Source organism: Myotis daubentonii, chromosome 2 (genome assembly GCF_963259705.1).
Source record: "Myotis daubentonii chromosome 2, mMyoDau2.1, whole genome shotgun sequence".
NCBI classification, from domain to species: Eukaryota; Metazoa; Chordata; class Mammalia; order Chiroptera; family Vespertilionidae; genus Myotis; species Myotis daubentonii.
The window spans coordinates 23,787,395-23,813,065 of NC_081841.1; the positions used below are offsets into that span (position 1 = coordinate 23,787,395).

General features: G+C 39.6%; 1 protein-coding gene across 1 annotated transcript in view; it reads left to right on the forward strand.

Moving 5' to 3' along the window:
• CLEC12A (C-type lectin domain family 12 member A) overlaps positions 1 to 12,593 on the forward strand; it is a 30,321-nt gene extending 17,728 nt beyond the window's left edge. The window contains exons 2-7 of the mRNA XM_059680926.1: positions 6,026 to 6,136; positions 6,330 to 6,428; positions 6,942 to 7,130; positions 7,994 to 8,145; positions 9,402 to 9,508; positions 12,350 to 12,593. Of these exons, the coding sequence (XP_059536909.1) occupies positions 6,046 to 6,136; positions 6,330 to 6,428; positions 6,942 to 7,130; positions 7,994 to 8,145; positions 9,402 to 9,508; positions 12,350 to 12,524 (813 nt within the window). The 5' untranslated portion in view covers positions 6,026 to 6,045 and the 3' untranslated portion in view covers positions 12,525 to 12,593. The remainder of the gene's footprint in view (positions 1 to 6,025; positions 6,137 to 6,329; positions 6,429 to 6,941; positions 7,131 to 7,993; positions 8,146 to 9,401; positions 9,509 to 12,349) is intronic.
• Positions 12,594 to 25,671: the final 13,078 nt, after the last annotated feature.

Below are 25,671 nucleotides of genomic sequence, written 5' to 3' on the forward strand. Positions count from 1 at the left end.
GCTGCCCCTCAGGCAGAGGCCTGTCGGTGCACCTGCAGACCCCATGGCCATGGCTCCTGGCTGGCCGCTTTGCTGAAGCTTCCTCTTCCTTCAGGCGCTCTCCTCAGACCCCTGGGACCTTCACTCGGTGGCCCCACCCTTCCGTGGCTCTCTGCAGCCCCCTCTCTACTCAACTCTCCCGGGCCGCCCACCTGTCAGGAAGCTGCCCAGGTGCCTTGCTGCAGGTAGCGCGGTTCTGGGGTAAGGAGTGGGGGTATAGGGAGCAGCTCCAGTAAAGTTTAGTAAACCCCAGGACCCCAGGCCCTCCTTGAGAGGAGTCCAGGGCCAGCGGGAAGCTTGACTTCCTTCATCACCAGGAGCAACCCAAGCCTCCTGCTTGCTCCAGCTCCATGGCTGCCACCATCTTTAGTAGTCTTCAGTCTTCGCTCTGCACCTGTGTATGCAAATTAACCGGCATCTTTGTTGGGTTAATTTGCATAGTCACTCTGATTGGCTGGTGGGTGTAGCGGAGTGGCAGAGTGATGGTTAATTTGCATGTTTCTCTTTTATTAGTGTAGATATGCTCAGTATACAATGAGCAATAGGGAGATCTCCAGTTCTGGACATTGACCTGTGGCTTATATGGCATGGAAACTCCTACAAAAAGATCATTATAAAAGTTGTACATTTGTGGTGAGTACATGGTACAATATACAGATCTTGTAGCATAGAAACCCATATCTGAAGCCTATATGATCATGTTGACCAATGTCACCCCAATAAATTTAATGATAATTTTAAAAGTTGGGCAAAATTCTAAAACAGCTAAGAAGACAAAACTTGAGGGACTCCAATTGGTTATGACTTACTGTTTTTATTTTACCTGCCTGCAAGGAAAAAAATAAATATCTCTTTGTAGGATGATATTATTCATAATCTCCATTGTTGTTATATACTACTAGAGGCCCAGTGCATAAAAAATGTGCACTGGAGGGGCTTCCCTCAGCGCAACCTGTGCCCTCTTGCAGTCTGGGAGCCCTCGGGGGATGTCTGCCTGCCGGCAGTAGGACATCCCTCTCACAGTCCGGGACCCCTTGCTCCTTACTGCCCATCTGCTCGCTGCTCCTTAGCGCTGCCACAAAGGCGGGAGAGGCTCCCACCACTGCCACTGTGCTCACCAGCCATCAGCCCGGCTTCTGGCTGAGCAATATTCCCCTTGTGGGAGCGCACTGACCACCAGGGGGCAGCTCCTACATTGAGCATCTGCCCCCTGGTGGTCCGTGCACATCATAGCAACTGGTCATTCTGCTGTCCAGTCTATTTGCATATTACCTTTTTATTATATAGGAGGCCCAGCATTTAATAAAATATTATTAGGCACCCTTAAAAGAGAAAAGAAAGAAAAGGACTAAATGACAAAGCATCAATTGACAAACCAAAAGTCTCAGACACTGATAATATCAAACAGGAAATTTAAAATAAAAATGATTTGTGTGTTCAAATTAAGAGATAAAAGTATAAAGAGGTTCAACAACATGGAAATAATTTGAGTCAAATAAGAGTTCTAGAACTGAGATAAATAATAATTCTAATTTAACATCATTTCATTAAGGATTAAGTGACGGCAAGATAGAATCCAAGAGATTACTGCAACCTTCACAGTGACTTCAGGATGACTTGCAGGAGGGCTGATGAAACAATGAATACACTATACAAGAAATATGAATTTGGAAGTCATGGGGGGCCAGGTGGAAACCTCTTTCATGAAGAGGCACTTGGAGTCCGGGTCCTGCCCACTTTTTTATTCACTTTGAATACACATTTGCCCTTTAGCAATGCATACTGGCATATCAAAGGTAAAGTTTGGTAAACAATGTAAAGATGATCAGGTCAGGAAATTGCCTTCAGCCATCACAATCACAGCAGGGCAAACTACTGAATATCAAAGTCCATTGGCTTTCCAAAGTCTCTTTTGCACTTTCATGCAAATGCTTGTTATGCGTTGACCTCCAGCAAGAGATAAAAGTGTTTAAGAAGAAAGGAATGGCCATTGGCATCAAAAATTTCTGAGAAAGAACAGCTAAGCAAATGTTATTGCTTCTGCATCTGTGATATTTTCCCCAACTAAATGTCCCAGAAAAAACTACTTACTTGTAAGTTTAGATAATATATACAAGAAATATTCAATGGATGTAGTGAAATATAGCCTTTGTTGGATTTTGTTAGGCCCATTTTGTTAAATTAGAGAAAATAATTTAGATTGGACTGGATTAATCCTACCTAGCTATGTGTGTGAGTGTGTGTGTGTGTGTGTGTGTGTGTGTGTGTGTGTTATTTGCAAAAGAGGAGAAAATTGAGCTTGAAACAATAATTGGGACTCTGATCCAGACATGGATTTGTCTTCCTTACTTTCAATGCATCTGATAGCACCATTAGTCTTGGATTTACAGGGCAATTCATTAATCTCCATGGTATTCCTCACAACATGCCTTCTGGCAAAGTAATTCATTTCAAGGCAAAGGAAGTGGGGCAATAAATAACAATTCACTGGACATGCCCCACCACCCAAAAGCTGCTAACTTGGTAGAGCAGAAGAGTGACATAAATGTTTTTTGAAACCCATATGTGGTGTAATCTGGAAGACAGTACTTTAGAAACATATAATATATATCATATATATATGTATATATATATATATATATATAATATATATAATTTTGTTAAGTTTGCCATGGGTATTTTACTTTATTGTATTTTGTCATATAAACAAATTTAGCTCTTATATTGTCATTGTGTCAATTTTGAATGGCTTTATTCATCTTGTTTCTAAAGGCATTTCTCACTTAAAGATAATAATAAAAAAAATCCAACAATGCATATTTTCATCTAAAATGTTAATGTTGTCATTTTTATACATAAATATATGATCCACAAAGAGATTAGAAGGGGCTAGTCTATTCTCCCCACAAGAGGCTTATTTTTAAAAAATATGAGGCATTATTGCCTGTAGGTATATTGCACTAGGCAGCCATGATGCTTGGGTCAGGTCTCAAGTCTATCACTTGTCATCTGTGTGATGTTGGATAAAGACATCATCTCTTTTTTATTTCATTTATTTTTTATTTTAAAACATATTTTTATTGATTTCAGAAAGGAAGGGAGAGGGAGATAGAAACATAAATGATGAGAGAGAATCATTGATTGGCTGCCTCCTTCACACCCCCTACTGGGGATCCAGCCTGCAACCCAGGCATGTGCCCTTGACCAGAATCCAACCTGGGACCACCCTTCAGCTCGCAGGCCGATGCTCTGTCCACTGAGCCAAACCAGCTAGGGCAGTGGTTGGCAAACTGTGGCTCGTGAGCCACATGTGGCTCTTGGTCCCTTGAGTGTGGCTCTTCCACAAAATACAGTGCGATTGAAACTTCGTGGCCCATGCGCAGAAGTCGGTATTTTGTGGAAGAGCCACACTCAAGGGGCCAAAGAGCCGCATGTGGCTGGTGAGCCGCAGTTTGCCGACCACTGAACTAGGGAATAACCTCTTTTAAAAAAAAATATTTTATTTTATTGATTTGAGAGAGAGAGGAAGGAGAGGGATAGAGAGATAGAAACATCAATGATGAGAAAGAATCACTTATTGGATGCCTCCTGCATGCCCCTCGTTGGGAACAGAGCCCACAACCAGGACCAGGAATCAAACCCATGACCTCTTTCTTCATGGGTTTACACTCAACCACTGAGTCATACCAGCCTGGGCAGGACATAACCTCTTAGTAGCTCACTTCCAGTTTGTAAAATAAGGGTGATGATAATAGTATTAGAGCTGTAATGATAAAACTAGCATTAGTAAAGTGCTTAGGATGAGATAATCACATGTTTTGCATATTCTTTCTTTTAAATGTTGCTGGCAAGATGTTCACTCTTATATTTTTAGATAAATTTTGATAGCTATTTTCAAGTATCAGAAGGAAAATCTAGTAGTACTTCAATTAAGTTGACATTGATTGTTTAGATATGTTAGGTCAGAGGGAGCCCAGGATCAGGTGCATGCAGATATGTGACGAGATAATGGACCCTCCCTGGAATTTCTAACAGGTCAGTGTGCCAGACAGAGGGCCACACAGATACCGGCTCCTCCCTGGAATCCACAATGACCCCCACACTGATACTGACTCCTTCCTGAATACCCTGCCAACCCCCACGGTGGGAACTTCATGACCCCTGCCTGCGGGAACTTCCTCAGTTCATGCCCCCCCCCCCCACCGCCCCTCACTAAACACCTGTATAAAAGAAGAGCCGCCCCTCCCTGTTGGCAGGAACTCACTGGCCCTGTCTTTGGGGTTCGTGGGTGTCACCCGAGAATGTGGATTAAACCTCTTTTCCCTTTTCTGACTGGCTTGATTCTCTTTTCCTGTGTCACGAGCCTAACAAGATACATTTAGGAGAAGTGACTTTTTTCTTACAATATTGATGCTTGCAATTCAAAAGCATGTTTTCTTATTTTTAATTTTTTTGTTCAAGAGTTTTAGTTTTTTTCCTTTTGGTTGTGCATATTTCTAATTATTTTGTACCTATGATTTTTATTATTTAGTATCTCTTGTGAAAGGGAGCTATTATTTTTCTTAATCTTACTGTCAATTCCAACATATAATAAAGCAGTTAATATTTTTATTAAGTACTTTAAAAAATCTTTACATATTCTCTTTAGTAAAAAACAAACAAAATGTCAATCCATTTTATGATATTTATGGTATCAGTTGCCTCCTGCACACTCCCTATTGGGGATCCAGGCTGTATCCCGGGCATGTGCCCTTGACCTGAATCGAACCTGGGAGCACCCTTCAGCCTGCAGGCCGATGATCTGTCCACTGAGCCAAACCAGCTAGGGCATAACCTCTTTAAAAATATATATTTTATTTTATTGATTTGAGAGAGAGGAAGGAGAGAGAGAGATAGAAACATCAATGATGAGAGAGAATCACTTATTGGATGAATAAGTGATGAATCACTTATTTATGGGGGGGAATACCAATACAAAATTTAAGGTAAGATTTACTAATGAAATCAGAAAGAACTTACTCAAAAACAGTGGTTCCACAACCCCACCTCCGCCTTTCATACTTGATCAAGAAACGAATGAGCCTGCCTCCTGAGAATGCTGCATCACACAGACCAGTAGCCTGCCCGCATAACCCTGGAGACACATTTCCTTCCCCCTTTTGGTAGCTTAGCTAAAAGCTGGCTCAAATTGTTTGAGCCAATCTGCAGAAAGATAGTAAGGCTGAGCTCAGCTTTTCTGGTCCCAAAACCGTTTTTGGGGCCTTTGGCATACCAACATTGGCCGCCAGTATGCAGACTCCCTAACATGGCCCCTGAGCCCCAGAATCGAACCTGGGACTCAGGGACCACGTTCTCATATTCTAGGGAAACTAGGTATTCTATCTCATCTTAGGCTAATCTATACCTGTGTCACAAAGTGGCAAGGTGGAGCCTACTCTCTCCCTTTCTCTGGGAGAGCCCTTCGTGTCTTTGCTGTCTCCTGGCTACGACAAACCCCCTCTGCCAGCACCTTTGCCGTGACATGTGCAGGGCATCTGTGTCAAGCCATCTTTGTGGAGCAGTGAGCGTTTGAGAAGTGTTCCCGCTTTGTTATTTCTCGGCTTGAAAGTTTGTGTCCAATAAATTCGATGTCTGCATCATGCTGCACTAGTGACCCATAAGCCCTTGTACAACACTGACAATACCCAGACACAAATTCGAAAATTGCTCGGTACTTGGTAGACACAGAGAAATAAGAAAAAGGAAGAGATAAGAGGAAGAATGTCAGCATATTCCCTCGTGCACAAGTTCTCTGTGTCTGAGGCCACAGTAGGGTTGCAGCTCATTTGTAAACTTGTGGGAGGTTCATACAGAGATTTAAAAACAGAAGTTTAAGCTTTAGTTTAGAAACAGAATTAAAAGTCATAACTCCTGTTTAACATTCAACTGTTAGTTTAACCTTCACCTCCCTCTCTCTCTTTTTATTTTTATTTTTTTGGTTATCAAGCTTTCCTTTCATCGCTATCAATGTCTGAAGAAGTTACTTATGCAGATCTAAAATTCCAGGACTCCAGTGAGATGGGAAATATTCAAGAGTTTGACCAAGTTGGTGTGAAAGGTAAGATTCTGGGCTATGGATGTTTTGTAAGATGGAAGAAGTATAGAAGGTGGTAGAAGTGTAAGGGCTTTACCAGGACATGTTAGGGATGAATAAATATGCAAAATGAATGAATGAATGAATGAATGAATGAATGAATCAAATTAAGGTGTATACCATTTCCAGGCCTTTTTGCTAATTTTGCTTCCCACAGCACCTCCTGCTCCTTCCCATGTGTGGCGTCGAAGAGCCTTGGCTCTGATTCTTCTGTGCCTTCTGCTGCTGATTGGACTGGGAGTGTTAGGAAGCATATGTATGTATTACCCAAGTTTTCTTTCTGTGTGTGTGTGTGTGTGTGTGTTTTAATCTTCACCCAAGGATGTGTTTATTGATTCTTAGAGAGAGGAAGAGAGAGAGGGAGAGAGAGAGAGAGAGATTGCTATGAAAGAGAAGCACTGATGCGTTACCCCTAGTACTCCCCCCCCCCAAACCTTTTGGTGTATGGAACAATGCTTCAACCCAGCCACCTGGCCAGGGCGTCACCCACGTTTTGATTGAATGGAAAGACACTTAGAATTGCATGAGTTTTACAAGGAAGTTCACTCTTTGAATTGAGGCTTTGGAATGATTATAAGTGACGTGAACATAAAGGGTGCTTTATAACAGAGTCCTTACAGTATGGTACTTAGTCTCTTTCCCTCACTCTTGTGAAATGAATGCTTCCCTAGACCTTCAATATTCTTAATACTATTTCAGCAAAAAGAAGGTGATGGATGTATTGAGAGATTAACAGTTTTTATCATTTCTTTTTTTTTTTAATATGGAGTTTACCTAACTTCGAAAATAGAAATGGAAAAATTGGAAAAGCTACAAAATTTCAGAGACAAACTTCAGAGTAATGTTTCTCTACAACTAATATATAATATGGATAGTCTTGAGAAGATCAGAAACCTCTCTAGCACACTGCAAGAAATGGCCACCAAATTATGTTATGAACTATGTAGAAAAGAACCAGGTAATCCTATATTCCTGTCTAAGTTATTTATTATACAATGAACTAATCCTAGGAGTCACTCGGTAATCAGTTTTTCCTTAGGAAGACATTATTTGGGGGAAGGAATTAAATCTGGTTGACAGAGTACTTAATATTTCTATTTAGTTAAAAAGAAAAACCATAAAGTAATAATAACATAGGCCCCAAAATTACAGGGATGACACTAACTTAATGAAACATTAAACAATATACAGTTTCTCTAATCTGACATTCATTAGGTTTTTCTGGGTAATGAATTGACAGAAGATTGGGAGAAAAGAATATCTCTTTATAGGTGACTTGGTTCCTAAATTTCAGCAAATTTTTAATGAGTCAAGAGAAAATAAAGTTGGGCCTTGTCCTTGTAACACTTTCTATAACTATTATAAATAAAATATGTTCTTTGTGCCCTTGCAAAGTTTCCCAAATATGCAACAAGTCAGAGCTAAAAATGGTCTCTTTGAAGAAGACAGGATTGATGTGGATTGATGTAGGTTTGTGGGCTTGATTCTCATTACCCAATGTTTCCTAGGATTAGCCTTTATTACCTTGTAGTAATATCACAAATGACAAAGGGAGAAATAAATTAATTATTATCCAGGGCTCCTGAGGTAGGAAAATGTGCTAGAAGATAAGTGTTTAATTTGAAATGTGTTGTTCAAATTATGTTTTAGACACATTGTGGTGGTATAGAGGGGCCTAGAACACAAAATTCATTTTCTTCACCTTTGATGTACAAAGAAATAAGACAAGTAAATTTGGTTAATTTAACATAGAGGACAACGGGAATAATGAGAATAATAAGATTATCAAACACATCAAATGGAACCACATTCTTTTTCCAGAGCACAAATGTAAACCTTGTCCAAAGAAATGGGAGTGGCATGAGGACAGCTGTTATAGAGAATTTAAAAAGTCTGAGACATGGCAACAGAGTGACTTCACATGTTCTGCTCACAATGCCAGCCTGGTGAAGATTAAGAACAAAAGTGTATTGGTAAGGTCCTATGATCTCTGCGTGTGAGGAGGGAAATAACTTTTCCCAAGGTAGAATAAGTAGGAGTGAGGCATGTTGGGGAAGATCTGTATCAATCCAGACATGATTCTGGCTTATTCTAGGTGGAGTATGACATGACTGAGACTTGGCACATTTATCTCAGATAGCCAAGGTAAAGCATATAAAACTTTAGCTGAGGACCCTAGCATCAGTGTATCTGAGAGGCTGGGCAAATGAATAGATATGGGGCACCCAGAATCAGGTCTGTAAGCATTTCCAAAGTTTAGGATCAACTTTTAGGACATGATTTTTGAACATTTATCTAAAAACAGAAGATCTGGAAATTATTCCTGACGTTCACTAATTCCAAAATATGTACAAAGGAGGAGATTCTTTATTTCCACCACTTTGTTGTTGTTGTTTTTTAACTAAGAGAGAAAGCCAATATATACTAGAATAAGAAGATAGTTTGGACGAAATACGTATAAAAAAACAGAATTAAGATGGGATGGCAAAGGCAAGTGCCAAGCAAATATATTGCACAGAGTTCCTGGGTCCGAGAAAAGGTGAGTTCTCCGGAAGATTTGTTTATATATTTATTTTTTCAAATATCTATATAGCATCTCCATATTTTACTTATTACTCAACATTTCTGGTCTCTCAGTGGGTAAGCACATATTTATTTTTCAAGGCAAAACTTCATTTCCCAGGAGTCTCAGCTTCCCGACTCAAACATCTTTCTCCTTCTCCAAAAAAGAGAGGGAAATCCATCCATAGCTCTTCTTCATGTGTTTTTCCTCAAGTGACCCATTCATAGTGTTTATTAAAAAATGTGACTTTGGCTACAAAACTCGGGACTGGTTTTAAGTTCTGTTCTATAACCACTCTCGTCTGACTTTGCTACATTTTCTCCTACTCTTTCTATTTCTATTTTCATGTGTTTAAAGCCACCTCTTTGCCCCTAGACTGAATATTTACTGCTCAATATTTGAATCCCGAAGTTTGTGAACTTCCTTGACTCTAAATTAAGCTTATGAATGGATTGTTATATCCATGTGAGATATTAACTGATGTATAAATGCTGGAAGAACTCATAGTGAAAAACACTGCCTCAATTTTCTTTAATGACAATGAAAAATAGTAGTATAATGTTAAAAATGTTACCTTAAAAGAGTTATTTGTAAGAAATTATGTTGTGAGGTAAAATACAGAAATGGAAGATAGTTATTTTAACAAACCATCTCTATTTCCTGTAGGAATTTATAAAGTCCAAGGAGTTATATGGCTATTGGTTAGGATTATCTCCCAGAGAAGATTACAAATCTAGGAAAGAATTGGATGAAACAATTATCTCCTCTGACTGGTAAGTCTTTAGTCATGTTGAATGTTTCTGGTTGATTTGAATAAAGGAATTTTCCTCAGGAGCATTGTAGGTTACAATTAAAACTGGCTTCAATTGAAATAGTATCCATAAAGAATTATTTTCCATAAGGCTTCCCTCATACATCTAATAATGCAAGAAGTTGGCACAAATGTCTTCCCATTATCTTGACAAGTTACTAACAAACTTATGGTAGCAAAATAAGAGAGAATTTCTATGGATTGTGCTTTTATCTAAGAGAATTTTAAAAGCCAACAAAATTCTTTTCTGTTCCTTTTTCCTTTTTTAAAAAATTTGCCCTGCCCCGTCTTCTCGGTTTGTTTTTATTCTGTTTTGTTTTTACAAGGGACTTTATATAAAGAACTGAATTCCAACATTCAGGTGGGGTTGTTTTTTTGTTTGTTTGTCCTGTTCTTTGAAGTTTTTGCCCTATTGAAGATGACCAGAAAATCCATTCCCCAGTCAAAAAAAAAAAAAAAAAAAAAGGAAGCCAACAAAATTCAATGGGCTCTAACATGTACTTAAAATGATGCTAAGTGCTTAGATTCACAGTTAAGAAAAAGATTGATTCTGCCCTTAATTACTTAACCATTAATTGTATGATTAGACTAGCTTTACAGATAAAAACAATAGAAGGTGAAAATGCTTCATTCAGAATAACAAAAAATAAATTTTAGCTTTGACATTTGTGTTATACACTGACTTTTTTTTAAATGTTTTTTTCTTTTTTAAAATATATTTTATTGATTTTTTACAGAGAGGAAGGGAGAGGGATAGAGTTAGAAACATCGATGAGAGAGAAACATTGATCAGCCGCCTCCTGCACACCCCTCACTGGGGATGTGCTCGAAACCAAGGTACATGCCCTTGACCGGAATCGAACCTGGGGCCCTTCAGTCCACAGGCCTATGCTCTATCCACTGAGCTACACCGGTTAGGGCTACACTAACTTTTGAAATGACCACTTTGAATGGAAATTCTAGAGATAGACTAGAAGAGAATTTCTGGTAAAGAAAATAAAATGAACTTGAGCCTGGTATATTGCACATATGCTATATCTAAAATATTTCATTGTGTAATATATTTAAAATGTAATTATAAATGGATTCATATGTTGTCTTGTTCTGCTTGTAATGAGGACAAAAGCAAGCCTTACATAAAAGTAATGTCAAAATTTTATTGGTAGTTTATAATCCCTTCAATTTCGGAAGTAGACAAAATTAAATTAAAGAACGAAATCGAGTCTTAACCTGTTGTATACTGTTGCAAACTGGTGAATTTATACATACCTGTTGTTTGAGGACACATCAAGCAAACTCAGGGTGACTGTGTTGAGGTGTTTCCACACTGAATCTAAACTCTGAGATTCCTGCATACTCACTACTTTGGGCGAGACAGTAAATAGAAGCTTTGACTGCTTTTGGTTTTGGTTGTTTTTTCCTTCAGAAAAAAAAAAAATAGTAGGTGTAGGAATATAAGTGAAAAAGACAGGGCAGCCCTAGCTTTGGCAGTTTGCAATGACAGGACAGAATAGGGGATAAGGTAAGTACAAACAGAGGAGAAAAGGATATATAGTTTAAAGATCTCATTTGGAGTGAAGGACTAGGGCTAAAGGTAGTGTATGTCTCAGGGGAGAGTGTAAATGGCATCTTGTTTTGGAAAAGTAGAATTTCCATGTGTTTATTTGCAATTTTTGCTAATGGGAAGATAATCTATAATGGGCTGGAAACATAATAGATTATTTCTAATTATAAAGAAATGATACTGAAATAAAAATTATATAATACTATATGTATATAAAACACATTATATTTGTATATAATATATAATTAAATATGTATGTATATATGATTCCCTTTTGGTTTTTATTCTTGATGTTATTTTGGAGTTTGTTTCTGGAAAGGGGTGTGATCAATGACATCTGTATTATTTCACCTCAAATAGGAATTTTTACTTTTGAATATTTGAGGAATTTTTTTATTGATAAATGGTCATTATTTATCAGCTCAAGTATGAATACTAAAGTTTTTTCAAAAGATAATATTTTCAATTTACAAGTTTGTCTTAATGTATAATCCCTGACCAATAATCTTGTATTAGTGGCTGGTAATAATTCAGAACTTCAGAGTAAAAATCTCTAAAAAACAACTAGAAGGAGAGAAGGTGAACCTAATATATGGTTACAGGAGAAAATTTGACTTTGGGTGGTGGGCACATGGTACAAAATACACATAACATAAAAACACACACTTGAAATCTATATGTTAATATGACAAATGTAACACAAATAAATTTAATTTTTAAAAAAAGAACACTTTTCAAAAATGGGGAAAAACTTAATAAAATGTGTTATATTGTCTTTATCATTAAAATAAATTTTAAAAAGCTAGAGGGATGTGTCACTTGGAGATAATGTTCATATTAGATTTATTATTGGTTTTGGTGATTATGAAAAACATTTGAGAAAGACAGTGTAAAAGATTTACTACTGAGCCAGTTAGACTAGAAAATCTAATGGAATTGCATTATTCTAAATCATGTTAGGTATTAGGGAAGGGAGATGCTAGGTCTGAAAGAACAGCAAATATTCCAGATGTGAGAAAGAGAACAAGGCAGAGAAAAATGAGGCAGTGTTTGACATTGTATATATGTCAATAAAAATGAGTAATCTGAAGACTCTTGATATTCTAAATAATAATTAAAACTTATTTTAGACAATGCAGAGCCTAGGAGCAATGATATACTGGAAAAGCAATTTTTGTGTGTATGAATATGTTTCAAATGTTTGAGTAGCCTATTGTAATTCATTATTTTCTTTTTCAGGTTTACAGGAAACACAAGTGACTTAAATGCTGCAATGTATTGTGGATATATATATTCTAAGTATGTTTATTATGATCTCTGCACTGAGGGAAAAAATGCTATATGTGAGAAGTTAGCTAATCCAGTGAAGATTGAGAGCATACTAATGAATGAAGAACCAAGTGAAAGAATGTAGTTAGTGTAATTAACTACAACTTTAAGTTACATGTATCTTGTGGACCACACAAATGGAATAAAGATGTTGTGAAACTAAATGTCTGCCTCTATCCTAACAATTCGCATTTTCAAATGTCCTCTTTCTCTTCATTTTCTAAGTAAAAGAAACCTTAAGTTATGCCTACAGTCAAACCATATCATTTAGATACTAAAGGATAATATTAAGCATCAATATAGTGTCTAAAATGAAAGTAATCTTTTTCTTGTTTTTCCAGAAACAAACAAGATAAATACTAACCTCATGGAGAATCAGATAAAATTGAATCTAAGAATATATATGAGGATAATAAGTCATGCCCAATTGAGATTTATTCTAGTAATACAGATTGATTTCCATTTTGGGAAAAAAAAGAGAAAGAGAGAGAGAAAATGGAATTGCTTGTCTTGCCCACTGAGGGTCAGCCAGGACTGATATCCATGAACTTAGAGAATTATTTGATCAACTATGAAACCTTACAAAACCTCATGTCTGTCAGGGGACACACATTCTAACATTGAGGTAGGAGTGGACAATTGACCATGGAATCCTCTTGTCATATCACAAACTAAAGCAACATAAAGCTGCATGTAGATCAAGCAATGGAAAGGACTAAGGGCTGTTTAAAAGCACAGCTGAAGAGCCAGCTCAGAGTTAGAACTATGACAACACTAGAGGCCCGATGCATAAAATTTGTGCATGAGGCTCAACACTCCCAGTCCTGGCTTCATCAGGAAGTTTGTTCAGCTGTCTGGTCTAATTAGCATATTACGCTTTTATTATTATAAACTAGTGGCCCAGTCCACGAAATTCATGCACGGGGGAGTGGGTGTTCCTCAGCCTGGCCTGCACCCTCTCCAATCTGAGACCCCTCGAAGGATGTCCTACTGCCGGTTTACAGGGATCGGCCTAAACCGACAGTAGGATATCCCTCTTGCAATCTGGGACTGCTGGCTCCTAACCGCTCACCTGCCTGCTTGCCTGCCTGATTGCCCCTAATCACTCTGCCTGCCAGCCTGCTCACCCCCAACTGACCCCTGCCGCCGGTCTGCTTGCCCCCAATTGCCTCCCCCTCCAGCCTAATCACCCCCAACTGCCCCCCCCCACCCCCCGCTGGCCTGCTCAACCCCACCTTCCCTCCCCACTGCCCTCTGCTGGCCTACTCACTCCAAACTGCCCCCCTCTGCTGTCCTGATCACCTCCAACTGACCCCCACTGATCCTGCTTGCCCCCAATTGGCCCCCCTGCTGATCTGCTTACCTTCAATGGGCCCGCCCTCCACCAGCCTGATCACCCACAACTGCCCTCCCCTCTTGGACTCTAACCATCTCTACCCCAGCCCTGCCACCATGGCTTTGTCCAGAAGAACTTCTGGAAGGTCTCCAAGAAGGTCTCCCTGTCTAATTAGCATATTACCCTTTCATTAGTATAGATAGAGGCCTGGTGCACAGGTGGGGGCTGGCTGGTTTGCCCTGAAGGGTGTCCCAGATCAGGTTGGGGGTTCCTGTGGTGGTTTGCAGGCCAGCCACGCCCCCATGGGGTGAGGGTCCACGCTGGGAGGGCATGGCCAGCCTGGATGAGGGGCTGAGGGCTGTTTTCAAGCTGGCCACACCCCCTTCAGGGTGGGGGTCCCCGCTGGGGTGACTGGCCAGCCTGGGTGATGGGCTGAGGGCTGTTTGCAGGCTGGCTACACCACCTTCAGGATGGGGGCCCCGCTGGGGTGCATGGCCAACCTGGGTGAGGGGCTGATGGCTATTTGCCGGTTGGCCACAGCCCCTGGAAACCCAGGCTCCCAGACCCTCCTTGAGCGGAGGCCACAGCGGCTGGAGCAGGTATCTGGGATTTATTTATCTTCTTTTTTTATTTTGTTTTATTGCTTAAAGTATTACAAAGAGTGTTACATATGTCTCCTTCTTTTTCCCCTCCTTGACATTCCCCCGGCCTCCCCTACCCCCAGTGTCTTATGTCCATTGGTCATGCTTATATGCATGCATACAAGTGCAGGAGATGCGGGACGCCACCCACTGTCTTCACTAGCAGAGAAGTGCAAACAAGGATCCCAGAAGGCTGGTGACCCTTGTACCCACGGCAGGGCCTGAGTTATGCACCGATTGTCTAGTCCTGACAATGGGAGCTCAAGCTATTTCCTGGTCAAATAGTCTCAGAGTAAATCCTTCTAGTATTTACTGACCTTTAGGATAGCCTGTCTGCTACTGCTATTACCTGCCTGCCTAAGGGCTTTATGTTTAACCAAAGCTGAATAAAAGGCTGGCGAGGCCTGGGCACCAGTGGAGGTCCTTCCCCTTGAGTTGGACTTGCCCGCCTGGCCCCCCAATATTTCCAAATTATCTCTTGTCTCTTCTCTTTCATTTGTGTGCGGCTCCTCTTCCAGATCCTGAGCCCTGAACCACGCGGGACGTGGAGGAAATAAACATACAACATCTGGCGCCTCAACGGGAAATCTGGAACTGAAGACTTCACCTAGAGTGAAAAAATGAAGATTCACTGGAAAGGTGGGAAAGGATTCACCGTATAGGTGGGGAGATATTTCACCGCACACAAAAGCCCACAATCAGCTGCAGAAGTCGAGATCTGTAAGTAGGGTGGGAACGTTTTCTTTAGCCAGGCTAATAGGGCAGGATTCGGCTTAAAAAGTAAGAAACTTTATTATAGACTTTTGATTTGCATGCTTAAGAAGTTAAAGTTTCAGAACGTAATCTCTTATAATTTTTGCTTGATGTTATAGAACATAACCCTTCGTTTCCTGAAGAAGGTACATTAGGTCTTGACTGTTGGGAAAAAGTCAAAACTTGAAGAAAAAAAAAAAGGCTCAGCAGCAGGGGAAAAACTTGCCTCCAAACTGTTTCTCCTTGTGGAACACGGTATTTCATTTACTAGAGCCTTTTAAAGAGAGTAAAGAGGAGAAACCTGGCTGAATGCTCAAATATCTTATGAAATGTTAGCAAGACTGGGACAGTATAATGATGTGCAAAATCAGCTAAAGTATGTGCAGAAAGCTTATAAAGCAGATTAGACTTTGTGGTAAAGCTTTTCAGTGATAATGTGTTGATGATAAAGGGCCAGTTGCTCTTCTCCCTGTAAAAGCCAGAGAAGCCTGTAGCGGCAGCAACAGAAACCTTAAGTGTTATCTCTAAAGGAAAAAAGTGGCGGTTTTAAAATCCCCTCCCCCTACCTTCTCGCCAGAAACATAATTTTCCAAAGCCTTTGGTAACTTAAGACTTTAGAACATTGCTGAATTAAATCAGAAAAAAATATTAAATATCTAGGTATTTTAAAATGACAAAAATACTGAAATATTAACCTGAGTTTACCTCAAAAAAATAAATCTAAAGGATAAAATTTAATCTATTAATTGAATATGCCTTGCATTTTATTTGAAATATATCCTTAAAAATGTAAAATATTATTAATTTGAGAAATGCTAAGTATTTTACGTGCTACCTAAAATTTGAAGCTTCTTAGAATTCAAATTAAATTGGGAGAAATTATATAGTTGTAATAACAAAATGCCTAAAGTATAGAAATTTTGAGAAAATAATTTTTGTGTTTTCTCTGAAATAATGAGGAATTCAAAATATGTTGCTCATTGGTCTAATTAAAAAGGAGGATTAATTATATAATCCTAACTAAATTTTTAATACAAAAACCAGTTTAAATTTCATTAATATCCTATCTAATAAAAGAGAAACATGGTAATTAGCCGTACCTCCGCTACCCTTCCCATTGGCTAATCAGGGCGATATGCAAATTAACTGCCAGCCAAGATGGCGGCTGGCAGCCAGGCAGCTTGAAGCGAACAAGAGGCTTGCTTGCTTCAGTGAGGGAGGAAGCCAAGGTTCCCCACCTGCCACTGCCGGCCTCTGAGCTTGCAGTTTGAAACATAGTTACAAATATAGAAGCTAAACAAAACCCCAGAAACCTGCTTTCAGCCTGCCAGGATCTCAGAGCTGGAGTTGAAACAGTGTTTCGATTATAGAATCCAAACAAACCAGTTACCTACTTTCAGCAGCTGAGGCCTAAGAGCTAGAGCCAAGCCTCAGAGCTAAAGCTGGCCCAGAATTAAAAAAAAAAGCAAAAAAGGAGAGTTAGGAGCTTCAGTCACCTGCCAGCCTGAAAACAGCCCTCAGCCCCTCACCCAGACTGGCCAGGCACCCCAGTGGGGACCCCCACCCTGAAGGGTGTGTGACCATCTGCAAACAGCCATCATCCCCTCATCCAGGCTGGCCAGGCACCCCAGTGGGGACCCCCCACCCTGATCCAGGACACCCTGTAGGGCAAACCAGCCAGCCCCCACCCATGCACCAGGCTTCTATCCTATATAGTAAAAGGGTAATATGCCTCCCAGCACCAGGATCAGCATGACAGGGGGCAGCACCCAAACCCCCTGATCACCCTGTGGCTCTGTGTGTGACAGGGGTGTGGCCACAACCTCCCTATCCGCCCTGCTCTGTTCATGACAGGGGAAGGCACCCCAACCCCCTGATTAGCCCTGCTCTGTGCCTGATAGGGGGGAGCTCCCCAACCCCCTGATCGCCTTGCGGCTCTGTGTGTGACAGGGTGTGGCGCCCGAACCCCCTAATCGGCCCTGCTCTGTGTGTGACAGAGTGCGGCGCCCCAACCCCTCCGCCCACGGGCCCTGCTCTGTGTGTGACGGGGTAGAGCCATAACCTCCCCATCGGCCCTGCCCTGAGTGTGACAGTGGCGGCACCCCAACCCCCTTTTCTGTCCTGCTCTGTGTGTGACAGGGGGGAGCTCCTCAACCACCTGATCGGCCCTGCTCTGTGTGTGACAGGGGCGAGCTCCCCAACCCTCTAATTGACCCTGCTCTATGCATGACAGGGTACAGAGCCCCAACCCCTCAGATGGGCCCTGCTCTGTGCGTGACAGGGGGTGGCATTGCAACCTCCCTATTGACCCTTCCTTGAGTGTGACAGGGGACATTGCCCCAACCCCCCAATCGGCCCTACCCTGAGCATGACTGAGGGTGGCATCACAACCTCCTGATCTGCCCTGCTCTGTACATGACAGGGGACAGCGCCCCAACTCCCCAATCAGCCCTGCTCTGAGCCCGACCAGGGGCTGCACCTAGGGATAGGGCCTGCCCTCTGCCACCCGGGAGCAGGCCTAAGCCAGCCGGTCATTATCTCCTGAGGGGTCCCAGACTGCGAGAGGGCACAGGCAGGGCTGTGGGACGCCCCCCCACCCCCCGAGTGCACAATTTTTTTGTGCACCGGGCCTCTAGTCTTTTAATAATTATAAAAAGTATATAATCTTTAAATATATATTTGATGGTCTTTCCATGTTAAATTTCAAAGCTATAACCGAGGGATGGTTTTTGGAAACTCCATGGGCCTGGAGTCATCCAAAAAAGAATTTGTTCTCTCTTCTTAAAGAAAACATTTTAAATTTAGCCAATCTAATATACTTGAAATCACATGGAAAGCTTTAATCAAATAAAAATTAATAACTATATTTTACTTATATATATATTTTTTAAATCTTATGAGGGTTTTGGCATCTAGGAAGGGCAAAATAGAGTGATGGTACAGATACAGCCAAATTTTTCAGCAGCGGAAATTTAAAAAACAAAAAACTCCTAGCAGCCTGCATGTTAAATAGGCTGGAGGTGGGGCAGCATTTGTGCCTCATGCATCAAACGTATAAATTCACTTGCTTTGCTTTTTAAAGATATCTACTTTAATTACTTTATAAATTAGCTTTTTAAATTATAATCAAGGTTTCATATAATTTCAGCTAAATGAAAAGCCCATATTTTTATAAACAATTAAATTCTAATAAAGCCCTCTGAAAGTTACTGGGACCACCCATGATCCCTCTGTATATACAAATAAGACAAAGGGGGTACTCTTTAAAAATATAATTCTAAGTTTAATAAAAAGGAGAAATTTAAAAATTTTGAAATTTCTTCCGCTAATATTTACAGGGTAAACTAAAGATTATTATTAAAATACTAATCTGATCCTTACTTGTAGTCAACATAATGTAATGAGAGTCATTGAAATATAGCTATTCAGCTGCATGGCTCAATATCCAAGCAGCAGCCCTGTATGTTGCTTGGTGTAAAAAGAAAGAAAAGTGTCTTTTAAGAGAAACTCTCTAAGTGTGTCCTAATAATTGCTCTGGAAGGAAATAAAAAGAGGTTTTCTTCAAATACATGAAAGCTGTAATGAAAAGTCAATGTTAGGCTTCATAAGCAAAACTAAGTAATTTGTGTTTTGCCTCCCTGAGAAAACTTTTTTAAAGTTATTCAAAGGCTAATAGCACAACTTTAGTTAATGTCATTTACTGTCTATAACCTAGGACAAGTGAAGTTAAAAAATCAACCTTATTTTAGACTAATTTAAATTGGCTAATTAAAATAAATGAATATTCATAAAAACTTTGTTGTACTGGGCAAAAAAAACTGTTCCTGAAGCATTAACTAATTTTTTACTAGTGGTTTATCTTATAGTTCAAAAACTGCTTAACATTCAATGAATACAAACCAGTCATATTTCTGTGCATAAAATAAAATTAAAAAGTTATCAAGACTGCATTGCAAAATTTCCAAAAATTTCTTAATGTTATTTAAATCAAAAAAGAAGGGGGGTAGCGTAATAATCCCCTGTGAGTAAATTACATCAAGAAAATTTTACTTTAAAAATTAATTTTTCACTTGTAATGCTGAAGACAAGACACCCACGAAAACACACATGGTGTCAAAATAAGCCAAAGGAAAATCGTTTGGGCAAAAATGAAAGGATTACAAGTCTAATTATAGAAAAGATTTCCTTATTAACCTTTGGTCGAGAATATGTCTGTATATTTCCAGAAAATCTCTCCAAGCCCCTGTGGATTCCTACAACAATGAATCCCAGAGAGGAACTGACAACACATGAAGACAAGAAGAGAAACAGTCCAGAGATGGAGATGGTGAAGACTCCTTGCCATACTAGCAGTCAGCAGCTGTGCGTCGCTGCAGGTTGCCCAGGACCAAACCAGAGAGGGTCGGACCTGCATTGCCACTGTTTGCCCACCATCCAGAACTAGCATATCATTGCTGAGATGTACACATGAACATTGAAATTGGGACTCAGAGAACTGTTGGCTCAGAAAGAAACTCACTACAGACTGATTCATTTGCCTCTCAGCATAACCACTATTGCTTGTCTCATTTTTGTTCTCATATGCTTATTTCTAGTCTGCAGATGCGGAATGAAGAGTCTTAAAAGGGCTCAAACCCTTCAGGCAGCAGTCACCTTTCAAGAATTATTAAGGAAAAGAAATGGGGGAGATGCAGGAGATGCGGGACGCCACCCACTGTCTTCACTAGCAGAGAAGTGCAAACAAGGATCCCAGAAGGCTGGTGACCCTTGTACCCACGGCAGGGCCTGAGTTATGCACCGATTGTCTAGTCCTGACAATGGGAGCTCAAGCTATTTCCTGGTCAAATAGTCTCAGAGTAAATCCTTCTAGTATTTACTGACCTTTAGGATAGCCTGTCTGCTACTGCTATTACCTGCCTAAGGGCTTTATGTGTAACCAAAGCTGAATAAAAGGCTGGCGAGGCCTGGGCACCAGTGGAGGTCCTTCCCCTTGAGTTGGACTTGCCCGCCTGGCCCCCCAATATTTCCAAATTATCTCTTGTCTCTTCTCTTTCATTTGTGTGCGGCTCCTCTTCCAGATCCTGAGCCCTGAACCACGCAGGACGTGGGGGAAATAAACATACAACAGTGAAGTATTTCTCCAAAGTTTCTATCTTTGTAGGGCTTTTATTTTCCCCCATTTTTATCCAGACATTATCCATCATTAATATAATAATTTCTGTTAAGAAGAGAGGAACAAAACATCAACTTTGCTTCTGATTTCATTATCTGAATAGTCTAGAATTTCAATTTTTCCTTTCGTTTAACATTTATCTTTTTTCCATTTCTCACTTTTATAAATAGCGATGAGGTGACTATGCAGTGCATAGACCTTTGTCTATCTCTGTGTCAAGTTCAAACAGTCAAATTACTGGCTCAAAGCAAATGTACGCTTTAAGACCTCAAAGAAACATTGAATAGATTTATCCTTGGAAGAAGAAGTTGAGTATCATATAACTTTAGGAAAATAGGTTAAAAGCTTTAGATCAGTCCATTTCATTTTTAATAAATAAGTAAAGTAAGGCCTAGAGACTTCTCTACTTTCCTTAATATTAGAGAAAGCACTAAATCTCATGTTACCCACATATTTCCTGCCCCTATCTCTGCCTCCACCCCCAACCCCCAATCAGAATACAGTTTCTTCCTCTGTCAAAAGGAAAGCCTCACTGCATTTGTAATTAATCACAATGAATTATGAATATTCCTTAAGTGTGTCTTACCTGTTCTGTTTTTAAAACATGTTTCTGAAGTATGGTACCTATTTGCTTTGTTTAACAATGGACAGGTTACTTTGATTTTCTAAATTGTATAAGTCATCCCATTCAATTGAATGCCTTATTGATTGTAACGTGACTATCCCATTGATTGTGATCTTACTGGTTATCGAAGCATATTCTTTTGTACCTGAGAAACAGGACTGCACAATTATCCTAAATTGTTTTAGTGACCACAGATAATGCGTCCCAGCTGACTCAGTGGTCCCAAGACCAGGACAGCACAATTACTCTAAATTACCTCGATGGCTCTAGATAATGAGTTTCTGGCAACCCAGTGGTCTCAAGACCCGAGGGCTCTAGATAAGGTGTTTCTGTCAATTCAGTGACCCCCCGAGACCCAAAACTGTAATTAACATGCTTAATTCTGCTTCTGTAAACTGCTTTTTTGCAAACCAGGTTCCTCATTCCAAACCACGAGATGTAATCAATACCTTTGTGATCTTTGCCTATATAAGTCTGGCTTTGCCACCATCTTATCACTATGAGATTTGGGAATGGCCCCTCATAGGCCCAGATTGCAATAAATGTGACTCTTTAATTCGACTTCTTGAGGCGTCCTTCTGTGATTCCTGGGGTACGTCACAACATTTCAAGAAAAAAAAAATTTCTTTCAAGTTTTGTAGTAAAAGGTAATGTCTTTTTCCTTGTGTCAATTATCATGGCACAAACTTTCCTAAATTTATTTCTTATAGTTCTTTTTGTTTTTAATTCTGTAGGAGATGGTTCTGTCAACCTATTGCACAGCGCCCAATCTTTCTTGAAAGTCAACGCAGGTGTTTTTTATTAATAAGAATATTTAACTGTTGCTTTTCACTGAGCAGTACTGTGATTATTTATGAAAGGGTTAATAATTTATTCATTGACAGGTACTGGTTGAACCAATGCATCGTATGGTTGTCACTACGCTAGATATTCAGGACACAGTGAGCATGCTCTTCACTGACTAATCTGGTGCTGGATCTCAAGCAAAGCACTTGGTCTCCTATTTCAGCTCTGCACTATTTAAAATAGCTTCATATAAATACTTGCCCTACCTTCCTGCCAGAATTCAAGTAATTAGAATTCAAATCCTATCTTAATGGGTACACTCTAAAGAAAGAACTGCCACTTTCAAATATATCTCCCTTTGTTTCGGTGGCTGCTTTGTGTGTGTGTGTTGAGGTGAGGAGGGTGAATATCTAACTACCTTAATTCTTAGTAGCCTCCCAGTTTTTCTTCTCTTTCTCTTAGTGCTACTTTTTCTTGATTTTCTATTGTTCATTAATATCCTGCTTTTAACTTCTCAGGACTCTTTTCAACCCAGAAAAATAGGAAGTAAAAAGGAAAGAAAAACATTTTGGTGAGTGTTATGGGTTGGCTCAACGAGATAGACCACCAACTCAGAATTTAAATTTAAGAGCCTTTATTAAGCTGGCCAGCTGACCATAGCACCTATCTCCCCCTCTGGGAGCTTTGGAGCATGTGGCAGAGATCAAGGGTGCAGTATGATCCTTTATAGCAAAACAGTGTTACCTTAGAAGTTCACAGAAAGTTCATAAGCACAAGGGGGGGGGGGGGGTAAACAGAGTCACACCTGGCTGGAGCGTATCATAACACATTGTTTTTCTAAGACAATCTAGCAATTTTTCTTCCATGGTTCCTAACCCTGACACAATCCTCCATACGTCAGTCCCCCCTCCCAGCACATTCAATTTCTCATGTCCCATTTCCTCCCCTTAGCACATTCTGTAACATTCTGTAACCCTTCCATGCTGCAGTCCCTCACCTTAGCACATTGAGCATTAACTCACCTGTGGTTTTCTAGAAATTCGTAGTGGGTTACACACAATTATAACACTGTTCTCATGGGCACAATGTGATTAACAACTTTATATATGCAGAAGAAAATATACCTGTATTTGTATTTTCACAGGGTGCTCTCAAGTCTGGAGATCCCTATGGTTTTTCCACAAATTAAAAAAAAACAAACACCAACTAGTTTATGTTTAAAACCTATACTTTTCTCTTAAGACCATTTCTTCAACTTGGTGTTTTACTGGAGGAAGTTAGAAAAAGGGAGATATGATGCATGCAGAAGTAACAGTTCTGTTTTTGACACTCTTTTTTTTGCTTGGTTTTTACAAAGGTAGTTCACTCGCTAAGTCCCTGCATGCCCAGATCACCCAACAACAGCAGCTCCTGCGAACGTCAGTGGGACAGCACAGCACACAGAGTGATTGAATTGTGCTTTATTTGTTCAGTAATGTCTGAGGAAGTGACTTACGCTACCCTCAAATTTCCAAATCCTTCTCAGTCAACGAAACTTCAGGAGAGCTGCAGTCTCAAGAGAACAGGTAAGATCCTCTAAGCAGGATCTGACAGACCAGAGAAGAGATCATTCACCTATACTGGTGGGTTCTCCTGTCTTCAACTCCAAGATTCCATTATGGAGTGCTAGTTCATAGTGAAGTCGCTATGCCAGAGCCTAGTTTTACTGAGCGTATTTAGTGTGCAAGGTCATGAGAGTGTGTAAAAAGACTCTGGTCTAAGCCTCTGGGAATCCAGATGTCTGGTGTCACCACAATAGCATATCTTATATTTTTTTTTAGAGATTATAGGCTATTAGGGGAATGGAAAAAAGTAATAGCATGAGGATAACTCTCCAGGATTTTTATTTAACTGCTAAAAGATATAAAGTAGACATATGCTATGAGGTTCATAGGACCATCTCACTCTACACTGAAAGTTCCTTATCTCAACATCATATAATTCCAGTCCACATAATTGCAGTCTGTTTTATTCAGCAATTCAATCCCTAGAAAGTTAGAGATAACTGTGAAGCAGTAGGAAGATAATTTTGGAAAACATCAGAATCATATTTCCTGAAATGTCTTTAATAGGACACATGGTTTCTTATACATTCCTGAGACCACTTTTGTTATTTATAAATTATTTACATATTTCAATACTTCTGTATATTTTTAATTCCTTTTGCTCTTAATAGGAAATTATATCTTCTATAAATATGTGGAATTTTTAATTTACTAATTTACCCCAAAGTATTTTATGTTCAAATGATGAAGATAAAGCTCTCCATATAAACAAATCTGATTATAGAATTTTAAGTATCAGGTTGGTAGATAATGTGTTAGGAACAAATGTCCAAACAGAGTCATCTTCTCCATGGTGTTTGATGAAGGCACTGTATGTATTTAGGGAGAGGTATTATATCATCAGCATCCAATTAATATCATAGGCAACTGACTTCAAGAGCTTATAAAACTGGAGAAGCAATTCATGTTCAGTCACATATTTCCCAATAATTAACAATCGTTATTAAAAATGTTTATAAGAATTTTATTCTTTACATACATCGGGGTAGGTTGTTTGAATTTCATTTTTGTAAAGTTTCACAAAAAGTTTGTCTATTTAAAAATATCTATCATCAGAATCAAGCAGAAACACTGGGAATATCTGAATAGTTAGAAAGAGAAAAAGAGATCAGAGCCAGGAGTGTTTTTTTTAAAAACACTTTAACTTTTCCCCCTGAAAAGATAACCATGAAATGCCAGAATTGGAGCTGAATAATGCAGCTGAAAATGGACCAACAAACATTGAGAGCACAGCTGAGTTGCCAGAAAGCATAGCGGTGAGAGGTAAGACCTATTTGAGTAAATAGACCCACTGGCTCCAGAAATAATTAATAAGAATGTGTGTGTGTGTGTGTGTGTGTGTGTGTTGGGGGCGTTGAAGCGGGGGAGGGTAGGCGGGAGGAGGGGGAGATGTTGGAGCATAAAAATTAGAGATTATTTTATTGTTTTTAAATATGTTTTTATTAATTTTTAGAGAGAGAGGAAGGAAGAGGGATAGATAGATAGAAACATCGATGAGAGAGGAACATCATTGATCAGCTGCTTCCTGCACGCCCCCTACTGGGGATCGAGCTCGCAACCCCAGCATATGCCCTGACTGGGAATCAAACCAACAACCTTTTGGTTTCTGGGTCGATGCTCAACAGCTGAGCCACCCCAGCCCGGCTAGCGATGACTTTTAAAAATAAAAGATAAAAAAAATGTCAAGAAACGAAGTAAGGAGGATAAACTAATGTTCTTTAGTTATGGGAAACGATCGCTTTTTTATGATTTTTGCATCTACCCCAGAGTTTTCATAGCCTTTTCTGGATTTTTCTTATTTTTATATTATTAAATCTCATTTTCTTATTCCCTCCCTCCTTTTTTTAAATCATTTTATCCTTTTGTTACAATTGATGGGTGATTTTCTTAAACTCTCTTATAATTTTTCTATCAATAAAATGTTTTTGGTATCATTTTATTTAAACTAATTCTTATTTTCCAAAGGCTTCTTTTTATAACACTCTATTTTGTGTGTAAATGAAAAATCTTACTTTTCTGATTATTTTTAAAAATTTTATTTTCAGGTCAACCTTATTGAAGTGTAATTTAAATACAAAGTAATATTCTCACTTTAAATGCATTGTACTTAACAAGCATATACCTATATACCACCACCCAAAAGACTCCTTGTGTACCAGGCTGGTGTGGCTCAGTGGTTGAGTGTCCACCTATGTACCAGAAGGTTATGGTTTGATTCCCAGTCAGGGAACATTCCTGGGTTGTGGGCTCTATCTCTAGTAGGAGGTATCCAGGAGCAGCTGATGGATGTCTCTCCCTCATCAATGTTTCTATC